At 36.9% G+C, this 24169-nt stretch overlaps 1 protein-coding gene and 1 long non-coding RNA gene across 2 annotated transcripts in view; one reads left to right on the top strand and one right to left on the bottom strand.

Annotated features, from left to right (window-relative positions):
* Positions 1–941, bottom strand: part of LOC136793787 (uncharacterized) — a 6526-nt gene extending 5585 nt beyond the window's left edge. Inside the window, exon 1 of the long non-coding RNA XR_010839541.1 lies at positions 644–941. This is a non-coding gene — a long non-coding RNA (uncharacterized lncRNA). The remainder of the gene's footprint in view (positions 1–643) is intronic.
* On the top strand, positions 574–24169 carry NAA30 (N-alpha-acetyltransferase 30, NatC catalytic subunit). The gene is made up of 5 exons (XM_059059501.2): positions 574–787; positions 1050–1827; positions 6615–6738; positions 8510–8565; positions 17809–24169. Exons 2-5 carry the CDS (start codon positions 1051–1053, stop codon positions 17944–17946), a joined length of 1095 nt encoding a protein of 364 aa, XP_058915484.1. The 5' UTR covers positions 574–787; position 1050; the 3' UTR covers positions 17947–24169.

Genomic DNA, 24169 nt, shown 5'->3' with positions numbered 1-24169 from the left:
TTTACTTCTAGTTTTCCTGGGCGGGGTGAAGGGGATGAGAGAGGAAGAGGACTACCTGTCCACTTTCTCTTGCTTCGAAGGGGCAAAGACTAAACCTAATTCACATTGCAAACGACCAGGTTTCATCAGTCATTCCCATATTTTTCACAGTTCAAAGTTTTTAACTTCCTCTCCTTTTCAGGGATTTTTCTCTCCAGATTTGCTCCATTTTTAAGGGACGCGGGTAGCCCTCCCCCCGCCCCCGGTCAGAGCTAAGGTTTGTACAACGTTTACGTTGTACAGCTGAGGAAAAGCATTTTTAGGAGACTTGTCCAAGGCTGGGGCAGCAGGCCCGGAGCGGGCAGGCTTCGCGGCAGCTCCGTGGGAGCGCCTGTCCCGCCCATCCTTCCCGGGCCTCGCGCTGCAAGATCCGCGGTTGAACCCCAAGGCCGAGGACAGTGGGTTGGGAGCTGGTGACTCCAAAGCCCTCTGCAACTTCCCCGCCCTACAGCCCCACCCATTAGCACGCGGTCTCCCCCGAGGCCCGTAGAAGACACCTTCGTCCCCGCCCCTCCACAGGTCACCTCCCTCCACTCCCCTTTCCCTCGGCCCCGGCAGCCGGCAGGCAGGGAAGTGTCGTAAAGCCAGGCCCAGGAAACTTTACCCGGGGTAACAGCCGAGGCGCTTTACGGCGACGGCGGCTGAGTGTGAGCCTTGGCGGCGGTGGAGGCAGCCGCGGCGGTGCGGGAGGCGGCGGCGGCCGAGGAGGAAGAGGAGTGGTGGCAGTGGCGGCGGGGACCTGTGCGGGGTGAGCCTGCGGTGGGGACGGGGAGGGGCCGCGGGTGACAGGGCTGGCGGATGGGCGCGGGCGGACGGGGACGGTGGCCGGCTGAGCAGCTGGGCGGCGCTGAAGAGTTGGGGGGGGCCCGCGGAACTGGGGCGCCAGCTCTGTGAGGGACGGTTTCTGCCTTTGTTCCCCCCCCCTCGCCGCCCCCTGCTCCCCGCCCCCTCTGCTCCGCGCTCGTCCGCCGGGTCTCATGGCTTCCCCTCTCGGTCTGTGTCTCCTCTAGGATGGCGGAGGTACCGCCTGGGCCTAGCAGCCTCCTCCCACCACCAGCACCTCCGGCCTCGGCGGCGGCCGAGCCCCGCTGTCCCTTCCCGGCGGGGGCCGCTCTCGCCTGCTGCAGCGAGGACGAGGAGGACGACGAGGAACACGAAGCCGGCGGCGGCGGCGGCGGGAGCCCGGCGGGCGGCGAGGCAACGGCTGCGGCCAAGGGGCATCCGTGCCTCCGCTGCCCCCAGCCGCCGCAGGAGCAGCTGCAGCTCAACGGATTGATCAACCCCGAACTGCGGCACCTCCGGACGGCCGCCTCTCTCAAGAGCAAGGTTTTGAGCGCGGCCGAGGCGGCCACGGTCACGGCCACCCCCACCCCCGCCGGGGGCCCCAGAGCGACTGCAACAAAAGGAGCCGGGGTACACTTGGGCGAGAGCCCCCCTCCCTGCCTCCCCAATAATGCAAGAACTGCGCTCCGCAGCCCCGCAGAGGCAGCGGCGGCAAGCGATCCCGCGGCGGCCCGCAATGGACTGGCGGAGGGCACGGAGCAGGAGGAGGAGGAAGACGAGCAGGTGCGGCTGCTATCTTCATCCCTGACCGTCGGCTGCAGTTTGAGAAGCCCTTCAGGCCGGGAGGTTGAGCCTGGGGAGGATCGGACTATACGTTATGTCCGATATGAATCCGAGCTGCAAATGCCCGATATCATGAGACTGATCACCAAAGATCTGTCTGAACCCTACTCCATTTATACCTATAGATATTTTATCCACAACTGGCCACAGCTGTGCTTCTTGGTAAGTGGGTGGAATGAAAAAAGGGTGAACCCAGCAGAGAGATCCAGACCGTGCAGGGCAGGGAGTGTGAGGGCTGGAGTGGCAGTGGATGTATCCTGCATTTCATAGTACGTTACGTTATGTAAAGTGCGTGTATGCACTCCTAATTATTTAATGAAACTGCTTTGAAGGTAAGGCTTCTTGATCCGGGTTAACTTGATACTGATGTAAATGCAATAAGCCTGTGTGATGCATGTTGGGGGTCTTGTATCCTGTTTACATTAGCTTATAATCATGTTTAACCGTCTTTAATTATCCTCCCTCATCCTCAAAGCACTTTGCAGTCATTTAATTTGAACATGGTTCTGTTCGGATACAGGCCTTATTAATCTCTCAATTACAGCCATAATCAGGGAAGAGTGTATGCATAAACATGTTTTGGTGAACATGATTGTCAGTACTTGCTGTGGCCACACTGGAGAATTAAATCTTAGAAGCATATTCCATAATTATGGAGATTGTTTGCTTTTACTTCAGCAGGGCAGTTAGCAGTTGTAGCCAGCCTGCTTTCTGGTGCACGGTTGCAGAAGGCGCTACTAACACTTCTGGTGGCTGAAAGACTCCTGAAACTTGAAAAAAAATGCCCTTTTTGGGAGTGTATGAAACAAAGTGTGAAATTGTTACTAATCTAATTTTTTTGTTTTTTTTAAAGAAGCTGGTCATAGATATGCTTAAGTTCTAGTACTGTTGCTGGCTTGTGTATAATATAGTTGACAGAATTTTTTTGCTTAATATATTAGTAAAAAAGACTTGGCTTAACCAAACAAGCTGAATTTTTTTTTTTTTTTGACTTATGTAGTACTGGTAGTACCAATAGTTTCCCAATAATACTGACCAATTTCAGTCTGTATGAAACCTTTCACTTAAATACTGATGGCAGGTATGTGCTTTGTATCATGTACTCACAAGCATGTTGTTTCCATTGAATTTTATTGAAGAAAGACAACATGCTTTTAAGGAGTGCTTTATGATATGTGAAGGGAAAAGCCACTACCATTATTTGTTGTTTTAGAATTGACTTAATTGCATTTACTAATTCCCTGTAAGATGCTTTGACAATACTTTAGAAATCTCTTTGAATCTGTAGCTTGGTGGTGATCTGAAAATATAACCTCAGTATTGTTGATAATGGTAGCTGTGCTATTTTCTGCGTTCACTTCGCTAAACTTCAGTTTAGTATGTTTGTTTAACATACTATTTTATATTCTACAAAACTGCTCTTACAGGATTCTAACAGTTGCATCAAAATCGAAGTTCTAAGACACGTCTGTGTCAAATGAATATGGGAAGATGGTTTTCATAGCATTATTATAAATGTCATATTAAATACTATTATAAATGCTGAAGATTGTAGATTGATTTAATTGTAAGTTAATTCACAAAAGCATACAATTTAGTTACACTTTAAATTGAAATAGTGTACGTATTTCTGTTAATTCCAGAAAATAGTTGTGTATGTGTGATGATTAGTCAACTTTTGAGTTCTATTATTACCTAGACCTCTCTCAACTTGTCTGTCATTTTAAACTCTGATAAACTGAATATTAGTAAACTTTACTTTGATTTTACATAGACTCCTCCCAATTCAACAGCTAATTTGAACTTTAACCCTTAGTAGCCAGGTTGTTTAACATTAATCTCTGAATATCTAGAAATTGTGATAATACGCAAGTGGTTGACCTGTAAGGTTTACTAATGCAAGTATGGATCTGGACGTATTGAACATAAAACAATAGTTAAACAATCAGAGGCCGTTTGGAACTGTGGCCTTTATATTGGCATTTAAAAAGTTTGAATTTCTCATGAGAACGAATTTAAAACAAATATAAGTGTATGTTTATTTCAATTCATACTATTTTAGAACTATAAAGGATCCTAGAGATAATCTAGTTCAGCTTCATTTTTTTTTTTTTTTTTAATGAAAAAAAAATTAAAGACCAGAGCGACTTAAAATGTTCACATCTCCAGATATTTAGTGTCCGGAGATGTAAAGCTAGAACCCACGTCTCCTGGCCTGTCATTATGGAAACAACTAAGAAGCTGAAAAATGACATACCCTTGAGTCATTCAGTCAAGATCCTTGTGTCACCAAGTTATGCTTCACCAAGTAATAGTTGTCCTTGCAGACATCGATCTTAAGAGACTAGAAATCTCCAGAATGTTGCTGGTTTCCATGAGTAACCTGCAGTGGATCAAATGGAATATATGCGGTTGAACCTTAGAAAATCGCCAATACTTGACCATATTTGACTAACAAAAGTGACAGTTTCTAATGATTCTTCCTAATTGTAACAGATGTGAAAGTATGGTACTGTACAAATGGGAGGCACTGTCATTTACTCTTTACTTAACTAATTTATCTCTGTCTCTTTTGAGTTCATGGTATTTTCAGTTGTTGGTGCCTTTTTGCACTTCTTAAACTTATTACCAGTGATATACTATAGTACTTATGTTATTTGTTCTAAATTTAAATCTCCAGATTCCTCTGTTTTCCTATTTGTGATATTCTGGAATTTGGGAATCCGTATTTCACACAACTTATATTTTTCAAGTTTTATAGATTGACAAGCATTTGGCCTTGTAGAGTTAAATTTTAATCTTGCCTGGAATTTTTCAGTTCCCATCCTTGAAAAAAAGAACACACTTTTATAGCATGAATTCCAAATGTATGTGCAGAAGCTTTTATTTGTAAAAACTTAACATGCAGTTCAGTGATTCTTGTAAGTGTATATTCATCAGCAATTTATCAGGAAAAAATACAGAATTGGCCTTCCTCACTAAACACCTTACTAATAACAGTGAATCATATATTGGGCTTTTATTTTTAAATGATGTGTACAACTTGATTTTTGTTCCTGTAGATTCTTGATTAGTAAGAAATCAATCTAGTCTAAGAGTGAACTAATATAATACTTTGTTTGCTTATTACTTTCTTGGTCCGAGGACAAAGAAGATTTGTTTGAAATGTCTGTCCAGTTTGAAAGTATTGTCCAGTTATATTGTGTCTAGTGGATTTAATTTTTTCCCCTTTTGGATGGTTTATTAACTGTGAAATGTAGCTGTCCTGTAATTTTGTATCATAGATTTGTATAGATTTCCATTTCTCCTAGTTTATGAGGTCAGGTCAAAACTATTTTAATGTACCTCTCATCTCTGATGTATGCACACACACACACACACACACACACACACACACACACAACCTCACACATCTATTTGAAATAAGTTATGTTCAAATCAGAAAATGCTGTTCAACCAGGCAACTTTTGTATATGTTTCAGGATTTACTACAGAAAGAAATTTTACTTTTCAAAAGAATTTTGAAAGAACCAGATTGATTTATCATGAATGAAAATGGAAATAACAATTTTAGAGGTTTATTGACCCCAAATAATTTTGGATTGTGTTGATAAAACAGAAATGAATTAGTGTAGATTGTTGAATTTAATATCCCTTCAAAGTGAATCAAGTATACTTCAATTAAAATAAGTAAATTAATAGCCCTCCTGACCTAGTTTAGGCTTGCGTGAAATGGATTAGAATTATCTTGCCTAAAGATTTCTCCATAGTTGAAAAAAAGACTTTTTAATCAATTTACAGAATGATGAACTAAAAAAAGTCATAACAGATTCAAGATAAGAGAGGTATTAAGTGTAAATTAGGCTTTGCTTATTGAGGTTTTTTTTATCCCATTCCTGGTTTTTGTTGTTGAAATAGTTTCTGAAAAGTTAATTTTATTAAGAGATGATTTGAAGCTTTCATATTTTTTTTATGAGGGCTCTTTACAGCAAACAAGTATTTCTGTCTGACACATTATTAAACAATTGGAACTATTGCCCTATTTATATTTACCAGAATACAATTTTTACTAGAACTTTTTGTTGGTGATAGAATTTTTGAAAAACCTTTTCAATGGTGATACTGGAAATTTTAATGAAAATGGAGGCTGATTAGCTTTTATTTAATAAGTAATCTTTGGAAGGCTGTACATTTTTATTAAAATAGAAAGCTCTGTAAAAATTACAGCTTTTGCTTTAATATGAAGCTTTGATTTTGAGTTCTAGATATTCTGTGAGCTTTATGGCAATGACTCACTCACACTGTCAGGAGAGTCCTAAAAATGAGACCATCGTATATCTAGTTTTTGTAGTCCTTCAATAACAAAACCCCCTTGGGTAGGATCTAAGGAATACCTTAAAAATAATCCTTTTTCTCTTAGATTTTTTTTCCCTGATCAAAATCTATTATTCAGGTATAAATATTATGTCTTATATCTGTCTTTCACCAAAACTTTATTATAATTAAATATAAATTTATAGTACTCTGTTGATAAGTTTCACAATATTTTGTGATATCTAATGAAAAGACTTTCTTAAAAAAATTATTTTCACATGTTTCCCCTTTCCCAGATCTTAAACATGTAGCTCTTTATTGCAACTAATTATAAGCACCTCATAAAGTACTGGAATGTTTACCATGTGGAAATTCGCTTTTTTTACCCCCTAGGCTTTAATAATGAGCCTAAGAAATTCATGTCCTAAAGAATGTTGAAAGATTTTAAAACTAGAACATTTGAAGGAGTTCTGGGATTTAGATTTCTGACACTTCTGTGACTGCTCTCTTGCTAGAATTCTCATTATTTCTTCCTCCCTCAAAAACACTGACCAATGGTTGGCTGCTGTTTCCGTGGGTAATTGTGCAATACCTGATGGCAATGTATTCTTTGTAACTGTTTGTTTATTTTTAAGGCCATGGTAGGGGAGGAGTGTGTAGGTGCCATCGTTTGCAAGTTGGATATGCACAAAAAGATGTTCCGCAGAGGTTATATAGCCATGTTAGCCGTGGATTCCAAATACAGGAGAAATGGCATTGGTAAGAACAATACTATGTCACAAAAAAATGCCTAAGTTATTTTCATTTTTTTTTTTGAAGCAGAAGAGTTAAATGTAAATAGTATGTAGAAACGAGCGTGAAGCTGAGGGAAGAAAATTGAATGCTTTTATTTCAAAATATTTTCAAAATGTTTTAAAAATGAATTGTTTCCTTTATTACTGTTTAATTATTTGAGAGATTATCTAACAATTAGAAGGTGATCAGTTTTCATCTCCAGACATTTTTTTGATCACATCCAAACTGCTTTGCATTATACTAAGTTCTGCAGTTTTTAATAGTATTATTAGGGTGCTTGATCACAGTGCTCAAGCAGCTATATGTACTTGGGTTAAATGGTCCTCAATCAAGGCAAAATAATGGAGAACTTGTTAACGTTATTTAGTACTAGTCATCAAACATTATATTAGCAATTCAGGAAGGACCAGGAAAAAGGAGAATTGTTTCTTACTACTATTCCCAAGCTCATCTCTTTCCTGGGCTACCTTTCCTGGCATTTGCAGTTAATCTTATACTCATGGTTTATAATGGTCATTAGAATCATCTGGGTGGTTTAAAAACAAATGCTTAGGCCCCTCCCCTTGAGAATCTTATTTGTCCTGTTAGAAGTAGGGCTGAAATTTCCCCAGGTGGCTATGATGTAAGCCTGTTAAGAACTGCTGTCATAGTGTCTAAGAACTACTGGCTCTTTGTTCAAGATGGAGGATCAGGTAGACAAGCACTTGTCTGAGCATGGCAAATTCTGAGAGGTACTGAAGCTAAGTAAGTATTCATGAAAAAAAAATTTGATGCCTGTACCAGTATTTAATTACTAGCAGTTTTCTCACTTGTAGTTTTTTTTTTTTAACTATGAGTGTATGTCCAGTTTAAGACTGGTTCACACAATCTGAGACATCATGAGAAGTCATTATGAATAGGTTTACTTAATACATTAGGTTCGGCCAACTTTTCTTATAGTGTTACAGTTTGCCACTAAGATGTTTAATGAATTGGGCTTGTTATACAAGCCAAGTTTGAGTCTTTGATGTATTAAAAAGAGCTGGTAAGGACTCATGGCAAATGATAGGCAAATTGTCTGGCTACTTCAGAGGGCAGAAACCAGTGCCTTGAAGTTTGCATCCTGGCCCTCAGACATATTTTGTATGGCCCATGTAACATGTGCTTGCTTGTGTTCATGGTTTGAAAATTGAGAGAGAAAATTTGGATTTCTTCTCTTAAGATCAGATTTAGCATTTGTTTTCCCTTTAATGTGCTAAGTATATCTGACCCCAAACTAGGATACAGACACACCACTGACATCATTTGGTGTGCCCAGGCTTACTATAAGGTTTGTGGAAACTAACACAGTGTCTTGGGCCCACTCTGGGTCACAGCAATTCTGCTGTGATCTTTGGCAAGATCGGCTCAAAGGTCATGGAGTGAGTTCTTACCAGCTGAAGAAGTTCCTGGGTTGCTCTGGCCATATCTTACCTTTTTTCTTGGAATTAAATAGCATTTATACCTGAGAAAAGGATATATATCAGGAGATATGTCTTTCAAGAGGAAACTTATATTGCTATGCATAGGTCCTATTGGCCTCTCAGTTTTAAGTCTAAATTTTTTTTCCCACTTAATTTGAGATAATCTGTGTATCTCATTCAGGGTAGAACCCAGCATTTGACATTTCTTTGCTTCTTATGACTATTATAATTTAGGTATCTTTAAGAAACTAATTACCTTTTTTACTTCATTAATACTCAGCTCTGTATTCTAGGTACTAACTTGGTTAAGAAAGCTATATATGCTATGGTTGAAGGAGACTGTGATGAGGTAAGTCTTCCTAAATGTTTAAGACCTTTTATCCCGGGCTGTATTCTACTGGGTATTTTTATAAATAGCCCATAATAAATTGTACTGCAGATTTCATTGCAAGCTATTATTATACAAATGTAACTTGTGCTGAAAATTATATTCCATTTAAAAACACATGAATTTTGACCTAGAACAAATTTTAAGATGATAATGGGAGCTAAAATTTGTGTCAGAATGTAAAGGTAAAATTTTAGATATTTTTAGTAAATAACTGGTATTCAGAGCTCTTATTTGTTATCAGTTAAATCATTTAAGGTAGCTCTTATTATAAACATTATTGTAATTTACTTGTGTATTGGCCTTGGTTTCTCTCTAAATAATACTTTTTTTTTTTCCCTGTGGGTCAACTGTCAGCCCATATGAAGAACATTTCACATTTGAAAAAATCAGCATTAAATAATAAGGCTGGAGGGGGGAAAGACAACCACTTTTTAAATGTAGAGCTATCTGTAAATTAGCATAAAAGCATCTTCTCTCTTCAGCTTGTTTGTAAGGCCTGAAGGCAGGTAGTTTCTTTGTATCCTGCAGCACTGTGCTTTACATCTGGTAGTTGCTCAATAAATAATAGTGATAGTTGGGAATGTTAAGATTTACTATTATGTACTGTGGAAGGGAATAAGTATAAACTAGGGAAGTATAGATATCTTTAATATAACAGTGGTGACTAAGAAGGACCAGAGTTGTGCTAGTAATTTTATGAGCGTTACTACTAACATTTGTCTTTATTATTGGAGGGCAAATGTGCCTTAGAGAGTTCTCAAAATACTTGAAATTAGGTAATTTTTTTCTCAGACTGACTTGAATAAGTAACTTGTTTTGATTACTTTTTTTTTTTAAGTGGGGTTTTTTTGGTAAAAATTTATTCAGTCACTAACCATCATTATTTGTGTGTGTGTATTTGGGGTGCAAAGTCCTTTCCTTTACCATCTTCATGCTTTTCAACTCTTCATCTTTCTTTCCACTTATATCTGCTGCTATTAATCTTGCAGTTTGCACCCTCCCATTTTTTAAGCACATGTGAATGCAAATGTTTACACATACTTTTTTATACAAATGAAATCACAGTTATTATTCTGCTGTAACTGCTTTTTCCACTTAACAGTAACTCATGAACAGGATTCCATGTCATTACAGATGTACAGCAGAGTATTCTCAGGTTCCTTGTCCACATTCATAGTTCGTAGTTTGACAGATCACACTAAATGGTGGTTGTATGGGAAGGCCTACAGACATATTGGGCAGCGCAGGGAAGGCATCCTGGGATTTACGGATATTTAATTTTTTTACCCCGAATAAGAAAATTCACACATGGCAAAGGATCTCATATTCAAAGCTTTTAATTTCAAAAGGTAAAAGGTACAGTGGCCCTGGTTATCTACATCATTGGTAACTAAAATTTGAGTATAAAATTGAACATAAATTTTTTCATGAGTGTAAGTCCAATATGGACCATGGCTATATTGGCTTAGACAGCTCATCAAGAATAGAAGTCAGGCTTCACAAAAGCTGCTTAACAGTTTGGAGAAATCTTTGGGATGATAAGACCATGTTTTGATCCTCTACTGAGTAGTGTGGTTCCCAGTAAACAGGGATGGTATAAGGAAGGAGTGTTATGTCCCTTATGAAAGCCTTTTCTGAGTTATCGTAGTTACTGCCTATGAGACAGGTAGTATACTTTACCTTAACTGATCAAATGTTTAAATAGTATTGGTTTTTCTTTGAAAGTTCTGAGGAATGATGAGATTTTGGTTATATTGTTATAGTCTTAAGGTTAAGGCCTAAATTAGTGATACATTTTATGGTAGAACTATTCATTGTGGGCCTAAAATTCTGATTCATTTTTCTTTTCAAGCAATGAGTTTTACTCAGTCTTAGACTGAAATGGGTATAGTTCCATGAACTTATTTCTGTTGTATGGTTTTAAGTGGATGGTTTTTGCAGTTTGAATAGCTCTGCCTCTGGATTAGGGAAGTCTTCCATGGTTTAAAAAAATTGGTTCTCTGTGCCCCATATTGTTCAGATAAAGGATTTGCTGTAGAAAGGGACAGAACTCTTGCTTACTCTTTTTTAGGCTTTCACTTTCCTTTTCTTTGGGTTTTAAATCATATAAGCAACAAACTCTTCTGTCCTCTTTACCCTTCTGATTTTTGATGGTAGTGTGTTTGTTCTACTTCCTTATGTTACCATCTCATCCTGTTTGGTTTGGTTTCTTTCCCCTCCATTCCAGTGTAACTACTTTGTATTTGCTAGACCCAGTAGCTTCTTGGTCTTCCTCTGCTTACCCAATTCAGATATCAACAACTCCTTTTAAGTTTTCCTTGATCCTCTGGACAGAATCAATTGCACCTTCTGTGGTTTTCTTGACCTCCCTTTCTGTAATACTTACTATGCTTAAATTAACTTGTTCAGAGACTGTGCCTTAGCCACTGAGAGCAGAGATACCTCTTGTTTACTGCGTATTCTTAGTAATTAGGACAGCATTTGTGATAGAGTACATGGTTCATAAACATTGGTTGAATGATCAGTTTTGTGCTTCCAGTATCTTATTTATGCCTCTCTTTTTTTTGGGGGGGGCGACTTTTGAATTTCGATTTGTCTATTTTTTTCATTAAAAATGTTTTTTAGTTCTTTTCTTTTTTTTAGTTTTATTTATTTGTTTATACAGCAGGTTCTTATTAGTTATCTATTTTATACGTATTAGTGTATATATGTCAATTCCCATCTCCCAATCTAATTAGTTTTTAACTTGTCTTTCTCTCTAAGCTTCTAGGAACAGCAATCGTCTTTTTTTTTTGCGTGTGTGTACATAAAAAAATATATCTGAAAAAATATATATCTTCAGGGTTAACCAAGTTATTAAAGTACCTTTTGATAAAAACAATTATATATAAAAATAGTTTTGTATATAATTCATTGTTCTGAGGAAAACTTTGAAATTATAATTCTCCAAGAATACAATGACTAAATTATAAAATAATTGCCATGCAATGTTACTTTCATTAAGTTAGGCCAACCTTCCTTTCTTTTAAAGTGTTAAGAAATTTTGACAAATTATCAGAAAGACATTTGGGAAGGGTTTTAAATTACATTTTCTACTGCTTAGGTCATGCTGCTTTTTTTTAATCTTAGAGAGATTTTTGAATCTATGAGCCTATTAAGAGAGATAGATTTGGAAATCTCTATGAAGCTTTACTGTGCACATCCAGTCAATTTTTACTTTCTGTTCTGTTTGCAGAATTTATTTATGACCTTGAGTCATGTTTATATTGCTTTTGGTTGCCACTTGTCGTTTTAAGATAAATTGAGAGTGAATTAAACTGAGGTTAGTTGAAATGTAGATCTGTACATTTCACAGAGTTGAAATGTAGATCTTGCTTTTGCCCAAATAACAATGGTATTATTCTTCTGGTCTAATAGATCTTTTCATTTTGCCTTACTATGACTTTCCTAACTTTTTATATCAGAATTAGACATGTTTAAACAGTGTAGCTAAAGATCTTTTCCATTTTCTGTATTAATAGATCTTTTCATTTTGCCTTACTATGACTTTCCTAACTTTTTATATCAGAATTAGACATGTTTAAACAGTGTAGCTAAAAATCTTTTCCATTTTCTGTATATTTGGATCTGACTAAAAAGTTATAGCATCAAAAAAAGAAACAGGTGGATTCATTACTTCATGAATAAGAAATGCATTACCTATGTTGCTAATCTGGCTTGAATTTGGTTACTCCTCTATGTGGTCTGGCTGCCAAACTTTTAGTGGCTACTAAGAGAAGCTTCTTGAGCTTGGGTTTTACATTAGGGGAAATAGTAAGAAAAATATACACAAATAACATGAATGAGTTTTCTTGTGTACCTAAAATAATGAACCCATATGGTGGCCATTTACTTTTTTTTTTTTTTTTTTGTCTGTACGTGGGCCCCTCACTGTTGTGGCCTCTCCCATTGCCGAGTGCAGGCTCAGAGGCCATGGCTCACGGGCCCAGCCGCTCCGCGGCATGTGGGATCTTCCCGGACCGGGGCACGAACCCGTGTCCCGTGCATTGGCAGGTGGACTCTCAACCACTGCGCCACCAGGGAAGCCTGCCATTTACTTTTATGTACTTTTTTTGGAAATAAATTAGAATGAATGGAGCAGCATGATGAACTTTACTTTTTAAGCTGTAGATGTCCCTGAAATCTTCATCTCTGGAAATTTAAATTTCAAAATATTTTTTAGGTTTGTGGTTTGGTTACTATGATATTAATACTCAGAACTAACTCATAAATGATGAAAATATACTGGAATCAGAATTTCATAATGGAGTTTAAGTGTGCAGTATGTGACCTTAAAACATATTTAGTTGACCAGCATCTTCCTATTTTCGTCTGTCGCCAACCCCTTGGAGCCACCATTCTACACTCTGCTTCTATTAAGTTTGACTATTTTAGTTTCTGCGTATAAGTGAGATCACGCGGTATTTGTTTTTTTATGTTTAATGCATTTCACTTAGGGTAATGCCCTCTAGGTTCACCCATGTTGTCACACTGGCAGGATTTCTGTTTTTTTGTTTTTGTTTTTTTTTTTCTGGCGGTACGCGGGCCTCTCAGTGTTGTGGCCTCTCCCGTTGCAGAGCACAGGCTCCGGACGTGCAGGCTCAGCGGCCATGGCTCACGGGCCCAGCCGCTCCGCCGCATGAGGGATCTTCCCAGACCGGGGCACGAACCCGTGTCCCCTGCATCGGCAGGCGGACTCTCAACCACTGTGCCACCAGGGAAGCCCAGGCTTTCTGTTTTTAAGGCCAAAAAATATTCGAGAGAGAGAGATAATGAGGATCTCTTTGAGGTCCTGATTTTTACTTCCTTTGGTTGTATACCCAGAAGTGTGATTGCTGGATCATATGATAGTTCTATTTTTAATTTTGAGGAACTATCACACTGTTTTCCATAATGTCTCTAGCAATTTACATTCCCACCAACAGTGGAAAATTTATTTAAATAACCAATAATAAACCTGTTACATGTTAACAAAGTAACATACATTTTATGGTAATGTACAAGATGACTTTTAAGCTTTTTGTGTTTAATAATTATATGTTTAACATTTTTAGTTTCATTGGAAACATATAGTTTGGCTGTGAGACAGAGGCTGCTAGGTAAAGAACAGAGTAAAATGGAATTGTTTTGGTACACGGGCCTCTCACTGTTGTGGCCTCTCCCGTTGCGGAGCGCAGGCTCAGAGGCCATGGCTCACGGGCCCAGCCGCTCCGCGGCATGTGGGATCTTCCCGGACCGGGGCACGAACCCGTGTCCCCTGCATCGGCAGGCGGATTCTCAACCACTGCGCCACCAGGGAAGCCCTAAAATGGAATTATTTAAACTGTAAGGATTTTTGGTTGAGTAGTTTGGGCTAGTTAAAGAACTGGATATGATAAGCCTGGGTTCTAGATCCATCTTCTGTCGATATAGTTGTGTGATTGTAGGAAAGTCATTTAACTTTAAAAAATCTGTCTCTTTGTGCAGTGTGATGGTGATTCTGATCTTAAAGGGGTGTTATGAAGAGCAATAAAATGGTTCAGTCAGCATTGTCACTGTAAGGCCTGTGAGGTGCTAGACAATAAAATAGTGCTTGCCGTCCCTCCAGGAGCTCCTAGCCTGTAATATTAAAAAAGGCTTTCTAAACTGTAATGGTTTGGCTCATCCTGGCAATGGTTTGTTCCTGAGAGAATCTGTAGAACTTCACTGTAACCCTTATTTTCTGTTAAGTAGAATTCAACTTGGCCAAGTTTCTTTAGGATTAAAATAACCTTATTATGCTTTGGCTTCCTATATAATATTCCCATGATGTGGACTAAAAGAATAATTTTATAGAGAGTTTCCAGTATAAACCCAGATTCTCTTTTAGTATGTTTATAAGAATTTCATAATTAAGTGTTAAAAAGTAGTTACTTTTTTTGTGGCATTTTCTATTGTGTCAAATAATACATGATCTCTTTGATTAGAGAATGTGAGTGTGCTGAGAGAATCTTTTCATTTTAACCAAGGTGTTAGCCCTTTGTGTAATGTTTTTCTGTAAACTGGGCTTTATTTTATTAATCTGTTAGGATGCCAACAAACCCGAATTCAACTCTTAACTTACACATCAAGTGTTTATTTGTGTAGCTATAGTCAGCCTCAGCTGTGTTTTGAATATTTTAGATTGCTAGATATTAATGAATATGGACTTGGATCCCCTTCATTATGTTAGATCTCCCATTCACTGCTTTGTTTTACTTTGGGATGCAATCACAGGTACAGAAGAGTGGATACTATTAAACTCTAGTTCACATTTGGAGTCTGGTCTATTCTTGTTCTACTGGTGGACTTGAGTTTCATTCACTTGTAAGTTAGAGATATATCTGTTTCATAGGGTTCTTGTGAAAATGACATTATGACAAATGCGTGTAATATGAGATAATGCATGTGAAATGCTTTACGTAGCACTTAGTAAGTCTTCAAAAAGTATTAGTATTTTTATTACACTGTCGCTCTCCTTTTTGTTTCTGTGAAATCAGTTCTAAGTTTTGAGTTGTTGCAGCTTTATTGCATCTCATATTAATTGTTTTGATTTAACATTTTAGTAATTTAGTGCTGGCATAAAACAGAATTCTAGGAATTACTGAAGAGAATAGTTCCAAACTGGTAAATTGTATTGACCAGACTGGGGTGTTCCAAACTGGAGGATGGCATACATTACTGAACATTAAATTCCATTTTTTTAAGAGCAGAGAGAAATTGTTGACTTTTTATTTTCATCTTGAACCAATTTGCTTGCTGTATAACTTTTATAGGAACATTTTCCCTTGATCTTGAACTATTAATTACTTGTTTTTAGATCTTTTTAAAGTTTGGATTAGTGTGTGATTTGCTCTTATGAGTTGTTTGCATAGGTAATTGCGTAAGATGTTTCTTTCTGTTTAAGTACTCTGGTCATTTAAAAGCTTGGCAGTACTTTCGTTTGTCTCACATTTATGTAATGTATGTAATATAATGAAAGATACTAAGGGCATATATAATTAACAGATGTTTAAGAGCCTTCTATGTGTCGAGCAGTGTGTTAGGTGCAGAGGAAATGGCTGTGAACAAGGTACCCATGATCCCTGTCCTTGTTGGGCTCACCAGCTGGGAAAGATGTCATACTCACCAAACATTGAATGAAAGTACAGTTGAACAAGGAGCAGTGCCGAGTGCTGTAAGGTAGTATGAAGGGAAAGAAATACTCTACCCAGTCTGGAAGTGACATGCTAAGGCCAAAAGCAAGAAGAGGAGGATGGGAAGAGTGTTCTTCCAGACAGAGAAAACAGCTTTATGTGAAAGGTCCAAGGTAGGAAAGATAATGGTGGGTTCCAGAAACTGAAAGTTTAGTGTTGATCGTGGCGAGTAAGGGGGTGAGACCTAAAGCTCAGTTAGCAAGGTAGGTAGAGGCCGTATCTTGATGGACCTTTTAGGTCTCTAGATTACTGTTAGATTGTGGACGTTTTCTTGAGGACAAAAGAGAGTCAATAAATGGTGTAAGCAGGGAATTAACAAGCATCACTGTACTTAGAGTGGGAGACCTTTGGGTTAGTAGGTTCTTGTATTTATAATAAAAGTTGATGGCAGCTTAGACTAGAATGTTGTCAATGGGGATAGAAAGAAGAAGATCAGTTTAAGAGAGATTTAAGAGAGAAAATTGAAATAACGCTTGGATGTATGTCGGGGGGTGGAGAGGAAAGAAGTACAGAGATGACACTTAGGTTTTAGATTTGAGGCATTGATGGGATGGAGATCTTGTTACTGATGTACGAAATTGTAGAGGAGTTGATCATGAGTTTTCTGGGTCCGATGAGTTGGAGTACAGTCTTTTCTCTATTATTTATATCTGTTGCTTGAATTCTTGTCAGATTTTTTTTTTGTAGCTTGCGATAGAACAGGAAGAGACTCATAGGCTTTACTTGGGCCTTTATTTAATTATACTTTGCCCTTTTTTCCCCACTCCAAACACCTCAGGGTTATAACATCCCGACAGTAACTGTGACTCACTGTGTTGATTCTCAGTGAGGTAGGTAGAGAATCAATAGAAAGGCAAATAGAGCTATGTATGTAAAAGGTGGGAGGATGGGATTGAGGATATTTTGGTAGGGGAAGGTAGAAGTAAAGTAGAAGAACATCACATAATAGTCAAAAGTATCAGTCCTTCATTGTCAGGGCCACTGGTTCAGTAATACTTTAAAAGACCCAGATAGAAGTTAATACCTCTGTTAAGTGTTCGTATCCATAGTGTCTAGACATTCTCAGAATGTAGTTCTCAGAATGTCGTCTCCTTACCAGCAGCAATCAACGTCACCTGGCAATTTTTTAAAAATGCAGATTCTTGGGCACCACCCCAAACCTACTCAGAAACTCTGGAGGGGAGAGGTGCAGCAATCTATTTTAATAAGCCCTCCAAGTAAAGTTTTGGTACCTTTGATCTAGGTTTGTCAAACTTTCTCTACAAAGAGCCTGATGGTAAATATTTTAGGCTTTGCAGCCCACAGGTCTCTGGTGCGACTGCTCAGGTCTGCTGTTGTATTGAGAAAGCAGCAATAAACATCACGCAGACCAATGGCCATGGCTGTGTTTCAATAAAACTTTATTTACAAAAACAGGCAGTAGGCATATTTGGTCTAAGGACGATAATTTGCAGACTCTGGTCTTGACTGTAGACAAATAATGGTAGTTGTCGCCAGGATAAAGGATGACATACTAATGAAAATATAGGAGTTGGAGGTCAATCTGAATAGTTTCAAGTACTGGTTTATTTTCTTAAATCTTTGATTGTTGATTTTTTTCTTCAGTTTTTTTGTCACACTATACAGGGAACGAATTCATCTTTGTTTTAGTATAAAACATATATTCTCATTGCTAAAAATTCCAAATATTTCACAAAAATCAATAGAAAAGAAAATGTCCCCAGTCTTCCCACCCCTGTTTGCCCTGAGAGAGAATGACTTTTATAATTCTGATGACTTTTTCTGGGTTCTTCCTGTATGTCATTAATATTTACTGTTTTCACCATCAACTTTATAACAACTAAATATAGTTTCTTTTTCTTAAATATTTGATCTTATTGTTTATAAGTGATTTGTCAAATTATGAAATTATAAATTAGTTTCAAATATTATAAAATTATAACTTAGTTTTCTCTCTCTTTTTTTGAAGGTTGTTTTGGAAACAGAAATAACGAATAAGTCTGCTTTGAAACTTTATGAAAATCTTGGTTTTGTTCGAGATAAGAGGCTGTTCAGATACTATTTAAATGGAGTTGATGCACTGCGACTTAAATTGTGGCTGCGTTGAGAAACTGACATCAAGGAACAACTTTCCAACGATGCAGAATCGACCTTTGCATGCAATGCAATTTGTACAGAATTGCTTTGCAGGTGGATTTAGTGATTTCCATGCAGCTCTTATCTGTCAGTGTCTCATTTGAGTGTCGCACAATATTTGTTGCACTTTGGCATGGCGCATTTGTTCTGAATTAAAAGAGATTGTTTTAAACTTAAAGAGTTCTTTTGGTACCAACAAGATGTGCCAGTTGATAGCCAAGATTTGTTTGTTCATTTGCAAAGTCTGCTGACATTGTTATTTACACAGTGATAATTTTATCACAGAACCAGGAAGTGGAACATGATTTTTGTTCCTTAAAAAAGCCAATGTAGATTGTAAAAATCTCTGAGTATACTAACATTTCACACGAAACCTGCCATAGTTTTCTGAGGGGGTGGGGGAAAAGCTTCAATTTTAGGTTTTATTTTTTCAATATTAAATTTCCATTCTTGAATATTGGTACCTCAGTGATTAGTGAATGAAAAAAAATGTTATGTAGGGTTGGGTGTGTCTTAACAATGAGTAAAGAAAACAATTAAATTGCGTCTGCCAGTGCCTGTGTAGATAAGTATATTTGTCTTCATCTCTCTAGTTTTTGAATGCATGCTACCTTTTCCTTTTCTTTAAGGCCTTTGCAAGCAAACTTTTGTTTTTATTTAAATTCTTAATTTGGTAATAAATTATTTCAGATTTTTATAATTTGGATACTTTTTCCAGGTGAGTGACAGAGTGGTTTACTGTAGAAGTCCCTTCTTTTCTTACACTAAGAAGTTGAATCTACTTGGAAAATCTTTGAGAAATGACTCAAAAGGGATAAGAAAAGTTGATGAAGCCGGGAATTGCTGGGTTTTAGATGCACTTTTTTTTGAGAGTGAGGGAATTTTTGGAAAAGAATAGAAAAATTAATGTAAATTGGTATGATTTTATTTAATCAAAATTATTGCTAAGCTGTGAGGAACAGCTTTTACGAAGTAGTTGGAACTTTTTTCCCACTTGGTTTGGATTCACATTGCTTCCGTTTCTTAAAATGCTTCGCTTTTGGTTCTTGGTCTTGAAATAAATTCTAAGGTGCACTGTATCTGTTTTAAACTGATTTTATTTTCTTTTCACTTACTTGTGCAAATTCTTGGGGGAGCTTTGCTTATTAGTTCCCAGTAAAACAAAAGGGAGAAATGGAAAATTCTTCTTGGAATGAGTTCTATAGGTTTTCTTAATAGCCATCACCATGTTCATTAGTTACATTGTGTTTTGGCCAATCTGTGCAATGTAATTAATTTTAAAGTTGATTGCTTTCAATTGAGTCAAGAAACCTGTGATGGATAATTTATTTGACTGGAAAACCTAGGTACCCATTAGAGAAAAGATTCATTCTCTGTGAAAAATGTTTTGTAGGAATGTATTGTTTTTCCATTAATTTGGATATGCTTTACTTCTGCTCTAGGATTTGGTTTGAATTTTATTTTATGGCTATAATTACTGTATTTTAAAAAACCCTACCTCCATTAACAGTTGGTAAAAGCCCCCTTTCAGGAAAGTTTGTTGCCTTTTTGTTATTTTTTTTTGTTTTTTTTGTTTTTTTTTAAGGGAAAGCTGCTCCTTGCTCAGTGTAGTGTCTTGAAAGTGAACATGGTGACAAGTATTTTTAAAATAAAGATACATAAATTTGGTGAAAATAAAATCTTCCTGTTGATGGGATCATTTATAGTTCCTTATTTTTAAAGAAAACTTTTTCTTTCCATTTTATATTGCCTTGAAAGTTTAATGGGCAGAATACTGGTTACATTAAAATTATGAAGACCACACAATACTCAGCTTTCCAGGTGACCATTTTGAGTACGTTTTTGGTTAAACTTCATTTGGACTCCAGCACTTAGAGGAATACCAATCATAATGATGCTTCTGTTATTTTTAATATGGAGGGAATTGAACTCATAAAATAGTTCAGTACTTTCATTATCAAATTTTATCTCACCACTTTATATTTGACTTGCTGGTTCATAGGTAATGATTGTTGATGAACGTACATTTGCTTGACTCACTAATGAGGACAGTTCTAAACTAAATACATGCTAGATTTTTAGCTCAGCCATTAAGTTTTTGACAGATTGTCAATGAAACCATCACTACTGACCTTTTCACCCAGAATTGACCAAATTTTGCTGAATTGACTGGGTGTTTTAAACACAAACTTAACTGTGTGACTGAAAAGTCAAATGGTTGTCATATTGTTTAGTTGGTGTTTGTTGAATATCTGTGTCTACCTTATGTCTTTAATTGGGTGTGCAGAAATTGTTTACTTAAGTGGACTAAAATTTTATCCTCTAGCATGGTAACTCAGCACCAAAATTAAGTCTCCATTTCAGGTGAAGTAGCATCAAACATTAACTTAATTTTTGATATTGGGCTTTCATTTTTCTTATATAATCTTAAAACAGCTCCATTTAGAATTGATAGAGCGAGTTCACTTGGCTAAAACTGAGCAAAACTGGTGCAACTTTCTTTTAATGGGGTGCTGCCTCTTTAAGACTGACTGTACTATCCACTGACACTGGTTTGGCAGTTGCTACTGCTGAACATTTTTATACATGCTACCATGAAGCTATATATGTTAGTATTGAAGAAGCTAACGGGTATACTACCATTTTAATGTGTGGGCTGATTATAACTTCCCTTACATTAGGATGAAACTAGAGAAGTCCACAGATCATAAACCAGACAGTAGTTTTGAAGCTGAAGCCAGCAAAATTTAAAAAAAAAATTACTATTAAAAAATTGGTTTTAATATTTTCTGCCTCTTCCCCAAAGTACCCTCCCCATTTGCTTGACAAATCTATGTAAAGAAGTTTGTCACATGTTTTAACTTTACCTTGCCCTGTGTTATGGTATTGGCTGACATGTATAAGACTGGATGTGTATATTTATTATGGTGTCTAAAAATCATAAAGTTCATCACTTTCCAGGAGCATAGATAAAAGCAAATTGGTAGTGCATCAGTTACTTTTCAGTGCACCATGACATCACTAAAATGAGTGCTATATTGTTATAGGGCTTTCAGGTTTGTAAAAATATAACCATAAATTATATTGACGTCAGATATGAGTTGAGTATCTATAAAATATCATGTGTATCTCAAAATATTGGACTGCTGTTTGATGACTGGATATTGCTGCATAATTTTCTTCTATTGTCCCATATCCTTTTGGAGAGAGAGTTTTAATGGGATTTGAAATGTGCAAGCTGTCTAAATAAGATGCAGTCAAATAAAGTATGGTTAAGTTGTGTTTGCATTTTTCTTTTAGATACAGCTGTGTGCATTTTATGTTGGAGTTGTTTTACTTTCACCTACTAAGAAGAAAAAAAAAAAATAGGCAATCTATTTTGTTCCCCGCTCCCTGCCTTGCATCTAAGAGTTACTTGGAAGAAGTGACACACAATTGTTATCTCTCTCACCTTGTGTTCTGACAAATTTGAAAATAACAACATGAACTTGATTTTACTAAAAGTATTCAGAGTTATTAGTCAGCTCATATATCAGCTGTCAATACAAATGAGAGCCATTTTCTCATGCATTAAACCAAAACGTGTTTTTCTGTCCTTGTCCAATAGCAATTTATTTGTAAGACAGTTTTTATTTTAATTTACTCTTTTTTGTTTATACTTAAGTAATGTTTTGTTTTGCTTTGTTTTCCCCTTGCTAAGACCAAAGGAAAATAGAGCAATATCTAAAGGGCTTTTTGTCCCATTCTTGTGAGAAGCTTTAAATGGCAGTTATGTATTCTTTCATATTTCAAGATTTATGGATATTAGTGGAAGAAGAGATCTGTTTTAATTGGGACTGCTAAATTACTTTCATCGTGCCTGTGAAATCTTCACTTTGTTCTTTTATAGTCATGTAGTGAAATATCTGAGTTCATGTTTTACTTGGGCCCTATATGGAATTCTAAATACTTCATAAATTGTCTTAATAAGGACCAGAAAGTTGATACCGTTCTTTCACACCTATGAACAGAGATCAATAATAACCTGTAGCCTAGAGATGTAGTGATACTTTTAAGCAACTTTTAAAAAATGAGTGAAAAATTTCATGAGCAGATAGCACAATGCACTTTCTTCAGATTCAGAGCAGTCCCATAGCACTTTTTTTTGATAGAAATGTTATTTGTGCTGTCCAATATGGTAGTCACTAGTCACGTAGCTACTGAACCCCTGAAGAAAGGCTAGTATGATAGAAGAACTGAATTTTTAATTTTAGTTAATTGAAATTTACACAGCCACATGTGGTTAGTGGCTCCTGCACTGGATAGCATAGCTTTAGATAATATTTAGACAGCAATAACTGAGGAAAGCACCTTTTGAAAAGGGTTTTTTAAGACTACTATCTAATTTATTGAATGAAATAGGATCATGATTAAAAATTGCCTCTGAGCAAATATACTCTATACAAAAGAGTATACCTACAGTATTTATGTCGAAAATCTATTTCATTAAAACAGTTTGTCACTACCCCTCTCCCTGCTACTGTCGTGAATTAGCCATTCTGAGAAAAGCAGCCCTTTCAGTTTTTATAATTTGGTAGTTCTCTGGGTTGCAGAGGTGCCGAGATTCAAGTGCCAAAAATTGGTTTCTGACGAGACTCATCTTTTTAGCATTAAACTATTTTACATCATTAAGCCTAATAACTTCTCATTTTAGATGAATATGAAATAATTTTACCTGTAAATGAGATTGGTCATTTCTCATTTTATGAGTGGTCAAACAAACATGGAGGTGTATCATGTTTACACTTACTTTTTTTTTGTAAATTCTAGAAGATTATGTATGTTGATACAAGGGCAAGTGTTTTTGTTTCTGAGAGAACCAGATTTATTTTCCTGTGTTCTCTGGCCACGGTGTGTCAATCTTGATTCTAGCTGGACATCTAGTAAGTGTAATTCATCAAAAGAGCAGGCGTGAAGATGGGAAACACCTGGCGAAAGGGAGTGCCAGGCTTGGTATTGCCTGTTAACACTGCTGGGGAAAGAGCGCAACGCACACGTTCCATTGATAGAAATCAGTGTTTAATCTTCGTGTGAAAAAGACCTAGGAATAATAAAGATCACCAAAGTGCCGAAATCTACCTTCTACTACTTAAAAAAATGTAAACAATGCAGGGGTTAAAAATGTAAGGTTTTTATAATGCTAAGAAATAAGCTCATTTTTAGTTGATGATGGATTTTTATGACTACCTCTTTGCTGTATGAATATATCTCAATTTTTTAATACCTCAATTTCCTGAGAATCTGTATGTATGTTTTTGTAAATAAAATAATTTACCTAATGCTAGAGAAAGGACATGGCTTTTGAAGAGATTGTATAAAGACATTTGTGACTGAATTTGTTACACAGAATCTATTTGAAATTTCTTAAAAACAGCCTTTTCTGGCCCCCTTGACTGAGGTTTTCTCTTTTGGTTTTTTTTTTTTTTTTTTTGGTTTGTTTCTTTTAGTAAACATATTCTTATTTAGCGAGATCTGTGTTCCAGGATGTGTGTACCCTCATTTGTTCATTTATAACTGCAAAGATTTGTATGTCTCCTATGTTTTCCTTTCATGCCCAAGAAATTCACCCTTTTAAGAAAAGTCAGCAGGTTGCACAAACTGAAAAAAATGTTTTGCCCCTTAGATAGGAGTTCTTAAGAAGCTTTATTTCCTAAGATTTAAATATTTTCCAAAGGAAAATATCTTCAATTTTTTAGTTAAAGCCAGTAGTAAAAATTTGTAAAACTACGTGTGTAGGAATGCACTAGTTCTGTAGGAAATGCACTAGTTCTGTAATTTGCAATATTGCAAACAATATTGGCAATTTTAAAGAACTGTGCTGCTTTAAAATCCACAATTGTATGAAACTTTTTGAAGCTGATAAAAGATACAAAGTAATTGCTAAATTTTATGTATGTTTGTGAACTGCTCAGGGTTCAATGCCCTAACATATAGGCGATTGATCACTAACATCTGTAGGGCCAGATATCCTGTGATTGTACATGTTTATTGATCATTTTAAGGGAGCTGAAGTTGCTGCCTTAAAGCTAAACCTGCTGCCTTAAACTTTGCTACCTCCCTCCCTACAATCATGGCTGTAAACAGTGACTCAACAGTCAGCTAGCATTATATTTGATTTTATTGTGAATGCTAATAAAATAAAATTTGTAAGTCCA

The sequence above is a fragment of the Kogia breviceps genome, chromosome 3 (assembly GCF_026419965.1).
Source record: "Kogia breviceps isolate mKogBre1 chromosome 3, mKogBre1 haplotype 1, whole genome shotgun sequence".
Taxonomy (NCBI): Eukaryota; Metazoa; Chordata; class Mammalia; order Artiodactyla; family Physeteridae; genus Kogia; species Kogia breviceps.
The sequence above is the reverse complement of the archived record's forward strand: the minus strand, read 5'-3'. Positions and strand labels throughout refer to the sequence as shown.

Bases quoted from the DNA above. Each gene is read 5' to 3' on its own strand.
- NAA30 (XM_059059501.2), top strand. From the start codon at position 1,051: ATGGCGGAGGTACCGCCTGGGCCTAGCAGCCTCCTCCCACCACCAGCA. The intron at 1,828-6,614 runs GTAAGTGGGTGG...TTTATTTTTAAG, and splicing joins GGCCACAGCTGTGCTTCTTG to GCCATGGTAGGGGAGGAGTG. The intron at 8,566-17,808 runs GTAAGTCTTCCT...CTTTTTTTGAAG, and splicing joins TTGAAGGAGACTGTGATGAG to GTTGTTTTGGAAACAGAAAT.